The 12918-nt window shown below is 41.3% G+C and overlaps 1 protein-coding gene across 4 annotated transcripts in view; it reads left to right on the plus strand.

Moving 5' to 3' along the window:
- The window catches only part of LOC111841725 (NACHT, LRR and PYD domains-containing protein 3-like), a 66893-nt gene that overhangs the window by 46043 nt on the left and 7932 nt on the right, over window positions 1–12918 (plus strand). For 3 of the 4 annotated variants that reach the window (XM_072711283.1, XM_072711284.1, XM_072711281.1), the window contains 5 exons: window positions 538–627; window positions 3363–5121; window positions 8653–8826; window positions 10693–10866; window positions 12041–12214. In XM_072711283.1, coding sequence (XP_072567384.1) covers window positions 538–627; window positions 3363–5121; window positions 8653–8826; window positions 10693–10866; window positions 12041–12214 — 2371 coding nt within the window. The remainder of the gene's footprint in view (window positions 1–537; window positions 628–3362; window positions 5122–8652; window positions 8827–10692; window positions 10867–12040; window positions 12215–12918) is intronic. The other variant, XM_072711282.1, reaches the window with a different exon arrangement.

A 12918-nucleotide genomic window follows, 5' to 3' on the forward strand; every position in this document is an offset into this window, starting at 1 on the left:
GGTGACCTTGGACCCCCAGAGGTTTTTTTTCTCTCTACTTGGGAGTTTTTGGTTTCTCTCCTCTGTTGTCGTCTGGCTTTCTTTCATTCATTTGTTTGTCTTCTTTTTCTGTGTTTTTGAATTATTTTGCATAAATGCTGCAGGAATGTATCCCAACATGCCCATGTAAAGCACCTTGGATTCTGTAGTGAAAGGCGCTATATAAAAATATATTGACTTGAACCCTGTATATCAGGGCGGCCCGAGGCATAGGCAGTACAGGAAAATGCCAGGAGCGCCGTCCATTCAAAAGGGGTAGAAAGGAAAGGGGGAAAATAAAATTTTGACTTACTATATTCATTTGCTGCTATTTTACACTATTATGTCAATTTAATAAAAAGCTTATTAAATAAGCAAACCTTATTAAATAATGGATATTTTTTGCTTTGCCTGGCACCACCCCCTCTCCCCTCCGTATCACTCACTGTAGACGTCTTTAAGTGACATTGATACGATTGATATGTATGTGACACGATTAATGGTATCTAATTCAAACAGACACTATCATGTCAGAAAGACCAAAGTCCTCCGATGCCCAGGGAGGAAAAGGAGGAAGAGGAGAGGAGGAAAAACGGGAAGAAGACAGAGGTAATAATCGCTACTCAGAGTAATTACCGTATTACTGTCTGTGGTCTGTGGAGTATAGTGTTACTAGCTTACCTTGGATAATTCGGCATTTGCTAATTTAATAAACAGCTAGAATTAACAGTTACTCCCAGTGTAAATTCATTAGGGAAAGTTGGAAATACTTTTCAGGTGTTTGGGATCGGGAATAACCTACAGCGTCATTTTCAGAAATACACTTTATCTTTAAAGTGTCCTGCTGCAACTGCATGAACCGTTCACTGTGTCTGTCTCAGGATAGTAAACTGTAATAGTCAAATAAAATGCTTTTCTGTTCCCATCCCCCTTTTAACTAATAGTTTTAAACCTTTGCATTTTTATTATTGATTATTCTTATATGCATAGCAAACAGCATTATCATGTGAGCGACGTGCTCATTGAATGAGGTTTTGTGCATGAATGCCAGCCAGCTGTAATTTATCTTACTGTTTACTTTGTGTGTAGAAAGTTACAATCTGGCTTAGGTGCTGTTATTGGCTGGGTTTAATGCCACCCCTGCCAGGCCAGTCAGTCCTATAGGCGACATAGGCGGTCGCCTAGGGCACCACCTTCTGAGGGGGCGCCGACATGCCAGCCAGTTTCACTTTGCCTCAAGCAGGGGGCGCCGGTGGTGATGCTCTCCTAGGGCTCCACATCAGCTAGGATCAGAACTGCTGTACAGATATCTGGGGCTTCAGGAAAAATATGTAGAATGTGAAATTTAAAGTTTCATTGAACTTTGGGGGGGGGGGGGGGGTCTGAATATTATGTCTGAATCTGTGACTCAGGGACGTCACTAGGATTGAAAGACAAGGGGGGCTTAGCCCCCAGGGTTGTAGGAAGGAATTAGCGCGCATAGAGGGCTGAAAATTTTTCACCAAACCTAAACAGGCTTCTTTGATTTTATTATCTCATTAATCTAGAAGGCTCCACCCTGAAGAAAACGACAACAACAAAACAGATAATCTCTTTACCTATAAAGCTCCACCAGTCTTAATCATGCACGCTCCCTCAGCGTCAGCTCCCCTGCCGCTCTCCTGCTTCTCCCTCAGTCTTTCAAAATACTTTCGTATATCCTTCTGGTATATAAACTGAACTTCAGTGTCCCTGTTTTTGCTGTTGTACAAGAGCAAAAACAGGGACACTTACCATTATGACAGCAGCATTATGTTAGTCTAAATGTAGCGGTTCTCTTCTGATACCCCGGTGAAAGAAGCAGACGTGCAGGCCCTCAGTTTCTTTTCTTTCCTCTCTCTCGGTCCAGACAGACTAGATCACATAACAACAAATAACAGAACAAGCTACACCCTAGTTATAAATTCAAATACGTACGTACCTTTAATGACATAAAAACAATTTTCTGTCCGTCCCACGGCTCACATCGAGGAGGCAAACACTCCACTTCTCCCACAAAAGGGGGAGCGAGGAAAACAAAATCAACACTTAAGAAAAATAATAACTTAAACTGCAGGATTTAGTTTATGGATACAAACGAAAATCATACAATATTACATTAATCACACATTAAGATCGGACTTGTAAGTGACAGCAACATGTACTATGATGTAGTGATTACTCGGTTTTCCTCACAGGAACGGAAAGAAATACACATTTACGAGTGGCCAGGATTACATACAGATATGCACATTTAACAGAAGTAATTATCATTAAATTAAACAAACATAAATCTTGTTTTACAACTTTTTTTTACTATTGACTGTCAAGCGTGCATACCTCTCTCTCGGTCCAGACAGACTAGAGAAAGGCGGCACACTCCCAAAGAATTTGGGAAGGGAGAGTCCAAAATAAATTACAAATAACAGAAAGAATTACTCAGTTTACGCTTCCCCCCCTAATAAACCTATTTTAAATATGTTGAAACTAAAAATGTTCACTTAACTCAAAACAGCATGAAATAAAATTATAAAGAAAGCATTCCCATTTTCTAAAGTGGTTTCTCCCTATCCTTACCGGGAAAATTATACAAAAAAAAACCCCGCTAAACTGAAGGGTCAGAGTTGATGGGATTCTCTGACAGAAACCACGCCGCATAAATTAGTTTTAAAATAGCCAACAACGTCACTTTCCTTTCACTTACGGAAACCTAAGTAAAGTTAAGCAATTAACAGTTATTGACACCTACTCACAATCACTGACAATGAAATTATCTGGCCGCTTCTATCTGTTGAACGTTGCTACTCGCTAACAAGCAGCGACATGTACAGTAGCTTCCGCCTGGGTCCTAATGCCCGCCCCTATCTATAGCAGCTTAAACAGCCAGTACATAATTTTAATTAAATAATGATAGCTAGACTTACAGCATTATTTTTAATAATAGTCTTGCTTCTATTTGTTAAGTGCGTACCTGCGTTCAGTGATATCTTATATGAAATGTATGAATATATAATTTAAAAATAGTATGATAATTGGCTTGGGATCATTTTGGGGGGATTGAAGCCCACCCTAAATAGGCCTAACAACGCCCATGCTGTGACTGCAATTGAAAAACTAAAAATGTCAAAAGTCTCGTATTTTCTTTGGTTTCTTATGGTTAAAGCTAGGGTTGGGTAGGGATTAAGGTTGTGATTCTTTTGACTGGGGACATGAATGGACAGTCCCTACAAAGATATGAATACAAACGTGTGTGTCTTTAATATCATTCTTCTCATTCTGGTCAGGATCATGATGAGAATTTGCTTTTTCCTCTCATTTTTTTTCAGTGGAACCCATGCAGTGTCAGCATATAATAAAATGTAACCTGAAGCAGAAATTTCAGTGTGTATTTGAAGGGAAAGCTAAGGGAGGACAGTCAACACTTCTCAATAAGATTTACACAGAACTCTACATAACTGAAGGTGGGACTGGAGTAGTCAATGATGAACATGAAGTGAGACAGATTGAAACAGCATCCAAGAAAAGGCAAACAGAAGATACTACAGTCAAGTGCAATGATATATTTAAACCCTTATGTGGGCGTGAGACACCTATCAGAACTGTACTCACTAAAGGGGTGGCAGGTATCGGGAAAACAGTCTCTGTGCAGAAATTTATTCTCGACTGGGCAGAAGGAAAAGCAAACCAGGATGTTCACTTCATATTTGCTCTTCCTTTCCGGGACCTGAATTTGATTAAGGATGAATACAGTCTGATTGAACTGCTTCACCGCTTTGTCCCAGAACTGAAATCACTTCAATCCACTGAGCTGTTTAAGTACAAAGTCTTGTTTATCTTTGATGGTCTGGATGAATGTCGCCTTCCTCTCGATTTTCAGAACAATGAGAGCTGGTTTGATGAAACACAGAAAATGTCACTGGATGTGCTGTTGACTAACTTCATTAAGGGGAATCTGCTCCCATCCACTCTCCTCTGGATAACCTCCCGGCCAGCAGCAGCCAATCAGATACCTCCTGAGTGTGTTCACCAGGTGACAGAGATACGAGGGTTCAGTGATGCCCAGAAGGAGGAGTATTTCAGGAAGAGATTCAGTGATCAGAGTCTGGCCAGCAGGATTATCACACATGTGAAATCATCAAAGAGCCTCTTCATCATGTGCCACATACCTGTGTTCTGCTGGATTTCAGCCACTGTGCTTAAGAGGCTTTTTAGTGAGACTGACAGGGGAGAAATTCCAAGGACTCTGACTGAAATGTACACACACTTCCTGATCTTTCAGTCCAGTTTAAAAAATGACAAATATACAAAAGTACATGAAAAGTATATGACAAATACGCAAAAGTATATGAAAAACTATGAAACTAAGCGTAATGAATGCAACAAGGAGTTCCTTTTGAAACTTGGTAAACTGGCTTTTGACAACCTTGAGAAAGGCCATCTCATATTTTATGAGCAAGATCTGACAGAGAATGACATTGATGTCAGTGAAGCTTCAGTTCACTCTGGATTGTGCACAGAAGTCTTTAAAGAGGAATATGGGTTGTATGAGGAGAAGGTGTACTGCTTTGTGCATCTGAGCATCCAGGAATATCTCGCTGCTTTATACGCGTTTCTGTCAAAGTCAATAGCTATGCTGCTAATTAATGAAGTGGATCAGGCATTAAAGAGCAAGAATGGACACTTGGACCTCTACCTCCGCTTCCTCCTGGGCCTCTCAACAGACTCCAGTAAGACTCTGTTACAAAGACTACTGGGACAGACAAGATACAGCTCACATAACGTTACAGAAATAGCCCAATCCATCAAGTGTAAAATACAGAACAATTTATCTCCAGAAAGGACCATCAACCTATTCCACTGTCTGACTGAGCTGGGTGACAATTCTCTAGTAGAGGAAGTACAAAGATACCTGAATTCAGGAAGCCTTTCAACAGAAGACCTCTCACCTGCACAGTACTCAGCGCTGGCCTTTGTGATGCTGATGTCAGATGAGGAGCTGGATGTGTTTGATCTGAAGAAATTCATCAGATCAGATGAACAGCAGTGGAGGCTGCTGCCTGTGGTCAAGAACTCCAGGACGGCTCTGTAAGTGACGTGGGGATGGAAATCATGTCTGGTCTGGCAGTGATACATGAATACTGTCTGATGAATGTCTGATAAATATAATTTATTTCTCTCCATGGATTCATAACTAGGTTATTTTGATTATCTCGACTACAGCCGTGTCTATAGCAGTAGCTAATCTGAACCACAGACTTTATAATGACTGAAGGTAGTGATGTAGTAACAAACAAAAAAGTGACGTTTCCGTTCCCATCCAGTCTGCCTTCTGATCACAGGCACAGCATCCTAACCTGCTATAGAAACAGTGAGGGCTCTTTATCCACAGGGTGTATAAGTGGTATGTGAGTGTTATTGTCAGCAGGTGTGTTCATGTGATGGAGCCCAGAGCTGGGAGCTTCTGTATGACTGCTGCCTCTGGCTGCTCACTGTCGCCCTCTGCTGGCCTTAGCTGCTCCTGGCTGAAGAGAGAATAGAACAGAATATCTTTATTGTCGCAGTACATGTACAAAGAAACTCTATGAGCTTTCCCACCAATAACAACACCTCCAGTCGGCAGTTATATATTAACATTGTTTAAAGTATATAATGAAAATGTAACATTTATTTCCCCTGTGGATTAATCACGAGGCTGGATATTTTATTTACCAAGATAGTCTGGAAGCCAGATTTTATATTGAATGAAGTTAGTGATGTAGTAAAGTGACAGGTTTTCCATGACCATCCTTTGTGTGACAACCAGCCAAGAGCCAGAATTTCACAGAAGGTTCGGACTCTGTGCCCGTGAGTGGAAGGCTGCTGGTTCAGATCTCCTGGCCGGCAGAGTGATGTCATCGCTGGGCCCTTGAGCAAATCCCTTAATGCCAATCACTGTAGGGGCGCTGGATGCTGGGTGACCCTGCGGTGTGACTTCAAACTTCCTCTCACCTATGTGTGTCTGTGTGTCTCATGGAGCAGAATGGGATGGGTGAAAAGACAATTTCCCCATGTGGATGAATGAAGTATCACTGTTCAGAAATATGTATTTTTTATCTGAAAGGATTGGTAGTCCTACAATTAGGGTATTGGTGATTACATAAGTTCCCCGGTAAGGAAATACAGAAAAAAGGATTTCACTCACAGGATCAGGAATTCAGGTGTCATTTAAAAAGCATAAACTCCTCTGGACAACATTCAAATCCCACATAAATACACACATGCACACACATATACACACACACACATTTATATCCCAGGCAGGAACTGAACCCAAAACCCTAGATGGTCGACTGTAGTGCTGATCACTGAGCCACAGCGCTGCTCAGAGCTTTATAAAAATACTTATGCAGATATTAAAGAGTCTCAGGGTAACTGGTCCTTTAAGATCATTAAACAGCAGCGCATTAAAAAGCAGGATGGAGCTGGGTAGAGAGTTTCAAGGACATCGTAACAACAAAATAACTGATATATTGTAATTAACCTGTGACTGAATGGATTTTAGAGCATATTCACACTCATGCCATCATTCAAACTGGCTCTGGAAGATAATGCAATATAACACATACAGAACATTATTGGGAAGATGGTCTGTATGACATAGGAAAATGTACAGATTGAATAAAACTATAGGCTATTAACTTATAATAGACTTACCTACTGTCAATGATTATATGACTGCAAAAAATGGCCAAAATACACAGTAAACTCACAGGAGATCCTGTATTGTGCCAACAGCTACTCATTTGAGTAGATTGATCCAGTTCCTGAATATTCTGCACACAATACCTTACAGGATATTTGCGCTTTGAAATGAAAACGTTAACTGTATTCTTCATGACAGGGAACATGATGAACATCAGAGGACTGGCCAAAATGAAAAATGTACCATGTTTAATCACTTATCTAACTGTGGTGATTTAATGTAGTGTTTAGCTACCAATTCTCTTTGAACTATAATCTGTGCCTTTTATTATGCTGAAAAAAAGTTTGGTTCGATATTATTCGATATTATAAAAGACACTCAACTGAAACTGCTTGCTGCTACCTTATAGAAGAAATTAAATGTAGTTTAGATGGTGGTGGAGTGGTGGGGGCGGTGTTCCTTGACCTGCGCAAGGCTTTTGATACCGTAAACCATGAGTTATTATTAAGTAAACTAAAACAATTTTCCTTTCATATTAATACACAAAATTGGATAAAATCTTATCTCAGTGATAGACAGCAGTGTGTTGTGGTTAACAATGTAGCATCTTCTTTTAAAGCATGTACTATGGGGGTGCCACAGGGCTCAATTTTAGGGCCGTTATTTTTTTCTCTTTACATCAATGACCTCCCATCTGTGTCTAATGTTAATACAATTATGTATGCTGATGACACTGTTTTATATGTTCATGGTAAAACAGCAGAAGAAGTTGCTCAAAAGTTAACAGAGGAAATGCAGAAGGTATCCATATGGCTAAAAAACACCTGTCTAACCTTAAATATTGATAAGACCGTGTCAATGTTTTTTACAAATCGTCACAGAATTGCAAATTGTCCTGATATTTTCAAGGTCAGAAAATAAAAAATGTTAGTGAATTCAAATATTTAGGTGTTACATTAGACTCAAATTTAAGCTTTAAAAAACACATTTAAAATGATCAAACACTTTAAAATTAGATTTAGCAAATTTTAGATACATAAGAAACTCACGTACCATTGAGGCATCTGACATGTATCTAAATGCAATGATAATTCCACATTTTCTCTACTGTATGACAAGTTGGTCTCAGGGATGTAAAACTGTCTTAAGGCCCTTGGAGTCATTATACAAATGTTCTCTAAAGATACATGACAAGAAAACACGTCTGTTTCACCACTGTCATATTTTAACTAAATATAGTATTTTAAGCTTCCAAAACTTAATCATGTACACAAATATATGTCTTCTCTTCAAAATTATCCATGGTACTGCTGCCCCTCCTCTAAAGAAATTTATCTCTAAGCTCTGAAAAAACATCTCTAGCCTCTCAGTCAACTGATCGAGGGGAGTGTAGGGCTCCCAGATGCAGAACCTCTTTTGGCAAATCAGCGTTTTCAAGTGTAGCTACTATATACAACAGTGGAACACATTACCAGCAGAAATATTAAAATGTACAAATTTTTCTGAGATTTCATGCCAGACAAAACAATGGCTCCTCTCAAACCAAACCTGCTCTCATGGAGCTGATGTGTGAAAGTGTAGTCTGCACTGAAGTTTGGGAGTTGAAATGTTATGAATGACTGTATGTAAATGGTGGTTGTTTGCTATTGGGTTGTATATATGATAATGTTTGTATAATGATCTGTCTCAATTTGCATCTTTGACCATTTTATACATTTTTAACACCAGCCGGTCCAGGGACTACAGGTGTGAATTAGCAATAGTGCTATAACCTGATACAAAGCATCTCTCCTTTTTTTTTGAGGTTAATGTATTTTCTACATTGTCCCTGTTCAAATAAATAAATAAACATTTCAAACATGTATCACAATGATCAATGATGTGTAGGATATGTACTCGTCTATGTGTGTATAATAACACGGCTCCTTTTTCAGGCTGAACAGCTGTAATCTCACAGAGAAATGCTGTGAGGTCCTGGCTTCAGCTCTCAGATCAAACTCCCCACCCCTGAGAGAGCTGGACCTGAGTGACAATGACCTGCAGGATTCAGGAGTGAAGCTGCTCTCTGCTGGACTGGGGGACTTACACTGTAAACTGGGGATACTGAGGTCAGTATTACTGGGTATTCCACACAGTAAACTGGGGATACTGAGGTCAGTCATATTTCTCCGGTCAAATAGTAAACTGGTATTTCACAATGACCCTATAACTGATACACAGATCAAACCACAGGCCATGGGTATTTGACAACACAACTGAGACACCCTCCACCCTGCAGACACAGAAAGGAGTGTCCTGGGAAGGGCTGAGGGATCAGCCACATGGCCAGTTCATTTACTCTAACTTAAGCTCTTGTTTAGGCCTCTAGATGCAGCAGAAGGACTAGTATTGTAAGAGCCTCTCATGTCTGAAGTGCCTCATCCAGTAATCTGGCTGATCCTGAATCCAAGCTGTCTAAGCATGAACTATGTCAGTACTTTATATTATAAAGTGTTTCTGTGACGTTTGCAAGGCAAGTCACACGAGCGAACCTCTGCACTCACACCATTTCATTCTCACTAAGCAGGTATAGATTTCAGCTTTTTATTTCTCAGAAAAGAGGATATGATGTGGATGTTTTGTTTTAATATTGTTAGAGTCAATATTGTTTCTTTTCCAAAGACACTAAGCAAAGCAAAACTTCCCAGGTTTCACTGATCAAATGTCTTGGCAGTTTCAGCTAATGCTGAGATGCTCAGCTACAGAACGGAATATTCTGGGCCTTCAAAATACTGTGAAGCTGTGAAATGAATTAAAGTGCATATTCATCCAATGGAGGCTAACATGAGACAGCTGACAGATACAGAAACTCCTAAGCTAACACAAGGTGCTCATTCATACCTACTTTTAATCACATTGTGCAGCAGCAGTAATTGGTCCACATTCCCTAAAGGTTACAAGGTCACGCTCTGTATGGTTCACATCAGCTTCTGGTTACATCTTCTTAATGGCATCCTAATGATTACATTCTCTATGTGTTATACAGTACTATATAATATTCCATATGCACACCCCCAAAGGGGTGGTCTTTATTTTAGGGGGATAAGGGGGGGCATTTAGGAAGGGCAGCTTAAGGGCAGCTGGAGTGTGGATTCTAGCTCCTTCCTCACGCGGCTGGGCCCGGCTCCTTGGTCGCTGGCTAAGCAGGTGGGGGGCGGCAGTCCCTTCTGGGTGGTCATCCTCCAGGCGTCTGTGTTCAGAGAGAGAGAGAGACGACAAGCAGGCTGCTCACCAGTCACGTTCTCCCCCCCCTGCCCACGATGCAGGCTCCTAGCTGTGCTGGGGGAGGTGATCCTGCCCCCTCTCTGGGGTTGTTATCATCCTCCCGGCAGCCTCCTGTTGACATTCCACACTTCCTCATGGGTGGTTCTGCAGCTGACCGTGGGGATCTTGTGGTTTCTGTCCGGCGCTGTGGTGCTGATCGTCCTCTTTGGGATTTAGCCGACTTTCCTGCCCCTGTGGCATCACACTGTTTGCTCTTGGCGTCACTGCAGGGCCTCATCCTCTCTGCCATCAGAGCTCTTCTTGTGCCAGGACTGTGGATGAGGGAGTCCAGTTCTAAGATTCATGCAGTGGGTCGCTGTCACTGGATGGTTTAATTTTGAACTGGGCTGATTATTCATGTCTGTTTCTACACAGTCAGTGAGACTAAAAGGTGAGCTTCAGTGTACAGTGTGTGGGGGCCGCAGGAACAGAGTCACACAGGCAAACCCGGTTGCAGAATAATGCCCCCAAATGGCAGCTTTTTATCAGGAACAGGGAGAGCAGGGATGGAGGAAAAGGGGGAGGAGCTGAATGGCTGCTTGGTCTGGGGGGGGGTCCAGGCCAGTCGCTGGTCCCAGTCAGGCTGTGGCTTTGGGCACGTCAGCACTGGGGGTTTGATGGGTCGCTGCCACCTGTATTTTGTCTGATATTTTGTGATTTCCTTTCTGCAGGCTGGCAGGCTGTAGAGTCACAGAAGAAGGCTGTTCTTCCCTGGCTTCAGCTCTGAGGTCAAACCCCTCACACCTGAGAGAGCTGGATCTGAGCTACAATCACCCAGGAGACTCAGGAGTGAAGCTGCTCTCTGCTGTACTGGAGGATCCCAGCTGTAAACTGGAGAAGCTGAAGTGAGTAGAGAATGAACATTTTATGTTAGTTCAAGTCAAGTTTGTTTATGTTGCACATGTTCATACACCAAGGTCATTCAAAGTGCTTTACAGAAAATATAAGGAAAAATGCATAAAATAAAAGCAGACAAAGTAAAAGTGTAGGAATAAATATGAAAATAAAAAGAAAAGAACATGAAACATTAACCCTCTGAAGTCTAGCGATAGGGAACACACTTTCACTGACTGGGGCATGGTCACACATTTCATTCAATATCATAAACTTAATTCATGGCAAATAAATTATTTCTTATATATTTGTTTTGGCAATAAACTCATCTTTATCTTAGTGTACTTTGTAAATATGTCAGATATTTGTTATGTTTGTAATTTGACATGAAAGTATAGACATTGCAAAATGCAGTTTGGAACAATTGCAGACACATTATAAAAGTACATAGTAAGCAATGCTGGCAGTTTGTTTTGATCCCAGATATCTGATCACCAAAGTCTAGGCTACATAAAGATGACTAAATGGTGTAGTTACCCACGTGAGCATTAAAGTCCTCCAGAGGGGGCGCCTTCCAACATCCCATCCAAGGTCTCCAAGAACGCCACATACTCTGAACTGGTGTTCGGTGCATAAACACAGACGACAGTCAGAGCCCATCCCCCGACTCAAAGTCGAAGGGAGGCCACCTTCTCGTTCATCGGGGTGAACTCCAACATACTGGCACCAAACCGGGGGGCTATAAGTAGACCCACCCCTGCCCTCCGCCTCTCACCATGGGCAGCTCCAGAGTGGAATAGAGCCCAGTCCCTCCCCAGGAGTTTGGTTCCAGACCCCGAGTCGTGTGACAAAAGTCAAACCATGTTAGAAATAATTAAACAGTAAAGCTGGAAATCAATCATTCTTAGCCCACGATTAGTGTTGGTTAGCAGAGCTAATAGATGAAGAAAAGTGACAGTTATGTTGCAATTTAGAACTTAACTGTGTTTGGTTTAACAAAAGTTAAGAGATATATAATGGACACCAATCAACACCAGGGTGATTGTTCATATGCTTTTTATATACTGTACAATTAAGTCATTGTTTTAAAAAAATCTCTTCTGTGATGCTGTGATGGCTCACATTACTGTAATATACAGTACAGCGATGCAAAAAGTGGTTTTATAAGTGTTTCATTTTCCTAAGGGTGGACCGGTGTGAACTCTCAGAGAAATGCTGTGAGGCACTGGCTTCAGCTCTCAGATCAAAATCCTCACCCTTGAGAAAGCTGGACCTGAGTGACAATGACCTGCAGGATTCAGGAGTGAAGCTGATCTCTGCTGTACTGAGGGATTCAACCTGTAAACTGGAGACACTGAGGTCAGTATTACTGGGTATTCCGTACTGTAAACTGGGGATACTGAGGTCAGTATTACTGGGTATTCCACACTGTAAACTGGGGATACTGAGGTCAGTATTACTGGGTATTCCACACTGGAAACTGGGGATACTGAGGTCAGTCATATTTCTCCGGTCAAATAGTAAACTGGTATTTCACAATAACCCTATAACTGATACACAGATCAAACCACAGGCCATGGGTATTTGACAACACAATTGAGACACCCTCCACCTTGCAGACACAGAAAGGAGTGTCCTGGGAAGGGCTGAGGGATCAGCCACATGGCCAGTTCATTTACTCTAACTTAAGCTCCTGTTTAGGCCTCTAGATGCAGCAGAAGGACTAATATTATAAGAGCCTCTCATGTCTGAAGAGCCTCAGCCAGTAATCTGGCTGATCCTGAACCCAAGCTGTCTAAGCATGAACTATGTCAGTACTTTATATTATAAAGTGTTTCTATGACGTTTGCAAGGCAAGTCACACGAGCGAACCTCCATTTCCACTCACACCATTTCATTCTCACTAAGCAGGTATAGATTTCAGCTTTTTATTTCTCAGAAAAGAGGATATGATGTGGATGTTTTGTTTTAATATTGTTAGAGTCAATATTGTTTCTTTTCCCAAGACACTAAGCAAAGCAAAACTTCCCTGGTTTCACTGATAAAATGTCTTGGCAGTTTCA

The sequence above is a fragment of the Paramormyrops kingsleyae genome, chromosome 4 (genome assembly GCF_048594095.1).
Source record: "Paramormyrops kingsleyae isolate MSU_618 chromosome 4, PKINGS_0.4, whole genome shotgun sequence".
Classification (NCBI taxonomy): domain Eukaryota; kingdom Metazoa; phylum Chordata; class Actinopteri; order Osteoglossiformes; family Mormyridae; genus Paramormyrops; species Paramormyrops kingsleyae.